The 7335-nt window shown below is 51.7% G+C and overlaps 1 protein-coding gene across 1 annotated transcript; it reads left to right on the top strand.

Annotated features, from left to right (window-relative positions):
- Nucleotides 1–59: 59 nt before the first annotated feature.
- On the top strand, nt 60–4474 carry LOC100906182 (uncharacterized; the record flags this gene model as incomplete). Its single annotated transcript, XM_003748620.1, has 3 exons — nt 60–464; nt 525–895; nt 1041–4474. Coding segments are annotated over 3 exons (4210 nt in total), but the record flags the coding sequence as incomplete, so codon positions are not given.
- Nucleotides 4475–7335: the final 2861 nt, after the last annotated feature.

The following is a 7335-nucleotide window of genomic DNA, read 5'->3' as shown; positions in this document are numbered from 1 at the left end:
TTCGAGTCAGCCGTCAGTGATCGTGTCAACAAACTTGATAAGTTCGAGAAACTGAAAAGTTGTCTGTCCGGGAACGCGTTGAAGGCCATCGCTCATCTACAACTGAAGGAGGAACTCTACGACACAGCGCTGTCAATCATCAAGGAAGAATACGGAAGTGTGTTTTCGGCACAGTACGCGTACGCCGCTGATATCATCAAGACCTGCTCAACGAAGAACTTCAGGATCCCAGATAAGTGGCACGTAGTGGTTCCGTCTCTATCACAAAGCATCAAAGCTCTTCAATCTTCTCTCGAGGGTGGTTTCGCTGGGGCCGCGATCATGATTTTGCCAATGGTCTTGGATAACCTACCGAGCTCAGTCAGGGATTCGTTTCTCCGAGTTCACGAGGTGTCGGAGACCGACGAGGCGGTTAAACAGTTGGAAGCTCTCCTCAAGTTTCTCAGCAAAGAGAGTAGGATCAGGTTAGCTCCTTCTATCGCTAGGACAAGCTCGGATTCTAATTTTCCGCGCGATAAATTCAGTGCCAAGAGCAAGCCGGGGAACTTCAGCAGAAAAGAAGCCGGGGATAATCACGCGTTCTTTGGGATACAGTCCGCAGGAGATCACTCATGCATCTTCTGTAATCTAAATAATCACTCGTCTGCCAAGTGTAAGAAAGTCTTGACTAACTACGAGAGGGCAGACACCGTGCGGAATGCAAACGCGTGCGCGAAGTGCCTCCGGAGGAATCACACAGCTGCAAAATGCAGGATAAAGACTAAGTGCAAGCACTGCAGCGGTGCGCACCATTCGTTGCTCTGCGTAAAAGAGTGTAGTTCGAACGATGGTCAGACGTCAACGATGATGAATGTCACCGTATTGGCAACCGGAACGGTCGCTCCCGAACCAGAAGGTATCGCCAATGTGACGCACCGGATTTCAAAAAGTTCCAACCTCGCTACTGGCTACGCCAATGTCGTCACGGAGAAGGGATTCCGTCTGCGTAGATTAATGATAGACAGCGGAAGTCAAAGGTCGTAACGTAACGAACCGCTTAGCGAAAGCTCTCAAAGCTACAGTGGTCAATAGGGAGCAACTCATCAATCACACGCTCGGTGGACGAGCGTCAGAAGTTAGGGAATATCTGTGTTATAGGATCAATCTCACGAGCAGATTTGCTCCTCAAGAATCCATTCCCGTCGAATGCCTTGGCATTCCAGTGATCACGGACTCAATCTTCCCTCCAGCTGAGCGGCTGGGCGGAATCAGCGAATTCGCAGATCTCGTTGAGGATCCCGAATTCAAGGAGATTGACATCCTCCTCGGCACAGATGACCTGGGTCAAATATGGCTCAACGAGTCGCGGTCGGAGGGACGGCTGATGGCACTGAAAACAAGACTCGGGTGGTTCACCTTCGGAAGAAAGGCGCCGCTCAGTCCGTTCACCAACGTCGTGTGTGCACTCCAGTCGTCGGCGTCAACTCAACAGCAACAACAGTCACTGAAATCCACCACCGAGGCTCGGGAAAACTCGAAAACAGAACGAGACATTGAGTTCTTGTTCGAGACTGAGCTACTTGGGGTCGAACCGCCAGCAGAAAACGAAACTGCAGCAGAGATGCAACGCCTGGATGAGTTGTTCAAGGCAAACATCTCGAGGAACAAAGATGGGAGATATCGACTTAAGCTCATCTTCAACGAAAATCTCCAGTCGCTAGGCGACAATGAAAAGATTGCTATCAACAGATTGAACTCGCTCATTTCGCGGAGTTCCAAAGAAGTTCTCGAGGCGATCGACGAAGAGATGGAGAAATACATCAAGGAGGGCTATGCCGAGCTGGCTCCGAAACGGAAGCCGGGAGAATTCGTGCATTATCTACCACTCCAGGTGGTCAAGAAACCCGACCAAGGGTCACCTAGGGGCTTCAAGTTGAGGATTGTCAAGGATGCAGGTTGTCGTTCGAAGGATCTGGCTTCATTAAACGACGTTCTGATAACAGGATACAACCTACTCCAGAACATTCTCCTCGTGCTCACGAAATTTCGAGAGTCTCCCATTGCCGTCGTGGCGGATGTGGAGAAAGCATATCATCAGTTTGAAATCGATCGATCACACCGAACGTTCCTCAGATACTACTATCGGCCCGGAGTCTCAAGAAACGCCGGAGCTCCTATCAAGGAGTTCTGGTCGAAAAGATTGGATTTCGGGACTTCCGCTAGCCCATGGTTATACCAAGCAGGCCTCAAATTCCATCTGGATGGCGAGAAGACTCGTCGGCCGTCTGAGACTGAGTTCATCAATGAGCTGCAGTTCTCATGTTACATGGATGATTTGAGTTTCGGTAGTGTTAACCAAGAGACAGCATTAACAAAGATACAACGATGCGTCGAAATTTTCCGAAGCGGGCACTTCCCGCTGAAGAAATGGGCTACCAATTCGGAAGAAGTGGCGGAAGGAATGAGGCAAGCGTTCTCCGATGAGACAGTGTCGATTCGGAGCGCCGAACCAGACTTTCGATTCCTGGGGATACGCTGGTGTCAGGTTACGGACGCACTTGGTGTTTTCGTAACCAACGCCAACAGATGTTTCAACGATGCGAAACCGAGCAAGCGTTCGCTGCTCTCAGGGTTGGCTCAAATCTACGATCCTCTCGGAATAATCTGTCCGATTTCGATACATGCCAGAGTGCTGTTTCAAATGATGTGGCAGGACAAAGTTCAATGGGACGATCGTCTCAACGCAAAACATCGTGAGCTCTACGGAGAGTTCGTTCCGCAGCTCAAGTCTGCGGATCGAATCCTCGTTAGCCGAACAAACGCGAGGATCGACAGACTCCCCAGGCGGACAGAAATCCACGCGTTCTCTGATGCGTCGAAAGTCGCTTACGGGGCGGTCATATATCTCAAGGAGTTCTTCCAGGACGGCGATCCGGAAATCAAGTTCCTCATGGCGAAAGCGAAGGTTGCGCCGAACAAGGCCAATTGGAATATCCATCGTTTGGAGCTGATGGCAGCTCTAGTCAGCTGTCGCCTGGTTGAGAAGCTCAGACCGGCACTCGGAAACACAGTCAAAAGGACGGTTTACTGGGTGGATAATAGTGCTGTGGTCGGTTGGACGAGGGACAGGCCATCGGAATGGCGAACTTTCGTCGCCAACAGGATCACCGAGATCCAGAGGTTCTCAACGCCGGATCAGTGGCGCTATGTGGCCACGAAGTCCAACCCGGCTGATTTGCTCAGCAGAGGCAACTCACTGGAGTCGAGGGAAAGTGTCGAGTTCTGGTTGAATGGACCTTCGTGGCTAAAAGAGCAAAAGTTGCCGGACCCGATCCGCATTGGCAAAGAAGAATTCGCGGAGGCAATAGCAGAGGCAAAGCATGGCAACGTCGCAGAAACAGACATCCTGCATGTCACGGCTTTGCCAAAGGTGTCGTCGTCTCTGCTCAAGGAGAAGCACTTTTCATCGTGGCCGAAAGCGGTGAGATCGCTGGCTTACGTCAGGAGGGTTTTCCAGAAAGCTCGCAAGAGGGATTTGTCTATGGACATTCCCGTTCAGGTCGAGGAATATCTTGACGCAGAGAGAGCACTTATAAGGGATCTACAGCAAATGGATTTCCCGACAGAAGTCGCCAGTGGAGGGAGAAAGCTACCGAAAACGAGCAAGCTTTATCTCTACAATCCGATGGTCGATGAACATGGAATCCTACGTTGTAAGTCAGGATTGATCAAGTCCGGTGATCTGTCGTTCGGTGAAAAATATCCGATAATCCTCGATGGGCGGAACTATTTCACGAAGTTGCTCATAGCGTGGATTCACAAATCAAAATGTCTCCACTCACCAGGAATCACCACCAATCTTCATCATATCCGTGCGGAATACCTCATTCTGAGGGAGCGCTTGGTGGGCTGCATAAAGCGTCCACTCCGGAAAATCTTAGGAACGAATATACCAAGATTTCGGGAGTTGGAATCAATCCTGTCGGAAATCGAGCTGTGCGTCAATCTGAGACCAATAACAGCGCTTCCATCCAGTGAGTGTGAGGTCAGAGCACTGTGCCCAGCGGATCTGGTGAATGGATACAACGCAAGAGCCAGGTTCCCAGATACTTCGATGGTCAACTTGAAAGTCAGCGACCGGGACATGCCGATAATTATGTCGAAAGCGTGGAAACGCCAAGAGGCCGTCATGAAGGCGTTCTGGAAAAGATTCCGACTCGAGTACTTGGGTCAGTTGAGGAACGCAGTTGAAACCAAACCAACATCTCCGAATGAGCTCAATGTGGGCGACGTGTGCCTGATGGCAGACCCGAGTCCGTCGCGTGGGTTCTGGCCGCTCTGCAGAGTAGTCAACGTGTTCGGTGGCGAGAGAACAGATCTCAGAAAACGATCATGCATGGTCATGAGAGGAGACAGGAAGATTCTCAAGCGCCCAATCCACTCAATATATCCATTGGGAATTGGCCAAGCTGAAGAAGCCAGCAATGTTCTATAGAAAACAGTCTGAGTCGAACTCAATGGATACATACAAATTCATTTAAAAAGGGTCTCCTGGAGGATCTCCCGTTTGCTCATGCAATTGAAAAGAAAAAAAAATGTATTTCGAAGCGACTAAAAAGAGGAAAAGGTGTTGATTCGAAAATTCGCAGTACTGATTCAGTACAGTAGAAGTTTCCGGGGGGAAGGTCGATCTCTCTCACGGGAAAGGGACACAAGCGTGTTCCGGAGATTCTGATCTCGGGGCTCGGCGAAAGTGAAGTCTGGGGTACCGGGTACATCTCGGGGAAGTGTGCTTTACTCGGGTCGAGATTGAAGAGTTCAGGAGAATAGAATTTATTCCGAGAGAACCACTGCATGCCACGTAGGTAAATGCGACGACTCGGGAACCACAGTCAAATGTACGAGACTCTCCGAGCAGAAGCTAAATTCCTAGGAAAAATTATTACTGAATGATGTTTCAGGAGAAGAAAACTTTCTGTTCGGTGTTTAAACCCCAATCAGTAGATTGGCGTTGGTGGGAGTGTCACATGCGCTCCAGACGAGATATTGGAAGCGCGCAGAGATGAGATTACGAGAGCTACCGTCTGAGGGCGCCCTCGGGGTTTCCCTCCGAAAGACGGGATGTATCCGTGATTCAGCAGCGTAGTGATCTGGGAATCTAGTGTGCGTTATTTATGTCCTGGGAATACTATGCCAATGACTAATAAATATCTGTAACTTCGGGTCCCCCGGTAACCGCGTCAGGTACTGTCGGTCTCGCGTGACGTCACCACTGCGACGTCGCGGCGCAGCCATCTAGAGGCGCGCGAACAGAGAAAAACAGAAGGAAAAACAGAGGTAGCGGAACGAGCAGCTCGTATCCAGAGCCCCAGTATCTTTGGCGCTTCGCGACCTCAAACGTTCAACGAGCCGAAGCTCGGAAATCCTGACGTGTTGCCTAGGGCCCGAGTTCAGTTCGCGACTATAACCAGGTCCCCTAATTGCATGCAACAGTCCCGTGGTGGCTCAGGAGTCGATGCGCGCGGCAAATCCATCTCATGAACGCGGTCGGCTGAGGTTCGGCTCTAGCAGATGCTCACTAAAAATCCATCGACCGACCGAGCGACCGTCGGGTCTATTCTGGGGCTGGCTTTGTTGTTCGAGGAAAATGTCGAATCAGACTACAATAGCACCGAAGGGGTGACTGGGACGTCGAATGTTCGTTTTTCTGAAACTGGGAGCTGCGAGGTAGCCTTGCGGTGGGAAACGAAGTGGGTCGCAGTAATGGCCATTTGTCAAACGCTCCACCGACTGCCTACCGAGGAAGAAGGTGGAAATTGTGAAAAATACGTATTTCTCCCTCTATTTTCCACCTGCAGCAGAAATATCGACGACAACGACCGCGGGCGAAGCCGCAACGAAAATCCGCCTCTCTCGCCCGGAACAGGGCCGTCGAGTCTGGACGAGTGGCTGCCATCAGGAGCTAGGTGTAGCAATGGTCAGGGGTGGAGTGAAACCCATGGCTTATTGAACGTCAACGCCACGAACCAGTCAGCAATCCACGAGTTATCTGACAATGCAGCGACGTCCTGCCCGGTCGGACGGTGGGCCGCCGGCGGCGTTTGGAACGTCTCTGATGAACTTTCTCCTGGTCCGACGATTGAGAACCGTGAGATACGGGGCTAGATGGACGCGTTGACCCGGTCATTTGCGAATATTTCCGCGGGGAGCTCGCAAGACGGCGCCGCGGCTTTGAATGGGAACTATCCAGGTGCCTCAATGCGGCTCATCGATGAGTTCCCCGATGGAGTGGGGGGGGGGGGGGGAAGTTCAACGGGTTCATCCTCCGACGGACGAGACGTAGGTTTAGGCGTGGATCCGAACTATCCCTTTCCCCTGGAAAAAATACATCGTCACCGAGGTAAACGTCCAGCGTTAGCGCAAAACCCTATGCGAGTCCTGGCTCCGAATCACCGCAGTGCGTCACCCACAGACGCTTATCGCTTCGGAGCCGGAGCACGCTTGGCCGGAGGTTTACAGCTTGACCATTCTGTCATTTAGATTCGTCGTGGTATAATATGACGTAAGTCGATGCATCTACCCGCGATTACGTCACCAGACCCGGTTCGCCAAGCTCTCGGCAACTGGAAAGGATTTGGAAGATGAGGTGTCTCTCACGACGAGCCCCCTCACTGTCCTCTGCTTTTTTATTAACCGTCTTTAAGCCTGTGTACTAGCGTTAGATGCTAATCTGCTTCTGTCTGTGTTTATGTATGAGATTCAGTGAAGGTCGCATCCGTGTTTGCATGTTGTCATCAGCGCTGCAGTTCATAGGCGTGTCATCCTCGCTCCTGTTGTCCGCACGCCGTCCGTTTGTCCACTCGCACGCCCGCTCGCCCGCCGCTCACAGGTCTGCCGTTTTTTCCGGACTCGGAGCTGACGTGCTTTGTGCGTCTCCCGTTGTCCGACCGTTTCGAACCTCGTGCGTCATTCGGTTCTCTTGCACAGCCACCGAGATGCGCGGGAATTCAAATCGAGGAGTCATTCACCGCGCTGACCTTATGCTTTGCGGCTGGAAATCATTGTCCGGCCGGTAGCCCGATTGTACCGAATACCCGATTCATCACAGGCTGGTACAACAATGCCAGGCTGAGGCTGTGCGCGTGTATTTATTGCAGACACATATTTAGATAAAGTCGCGACTTCCAATGCCTGGGATTCCCATGATCCCCGTGTAGGGGGAAGTCCTGCGAGGAAAAACCCCAGAGAGGGCCGGCGGACAAGGGCAATCAGACGGTAGTGTTCCCACATACCCAACAAAGACGTCCGCAGCCCCAAGACTCGAACAAAGGAGCTGACCGCCGCGCCGCCGTCATT

Source organism: Galendromus occidentalis, unplaced genomic scaffold (genome assembly GCF_000255335.2).
Source record: "Galendromus occidentalis unplaced genomic scaffold, Mocc_1.1 scf7180000077539, whole genome shotgun sequence".
NCBI lineage: Eukaryota > Metazoa > Arthropoda > Arachnida > Mesostigmata > Phytoseiidae > Galendromus > Galendromus occidentalis.
Note: the sequence above shows the minus strand (reverse complement) of the source record. Positions and strands in the feature narration are given on the sequence as shown.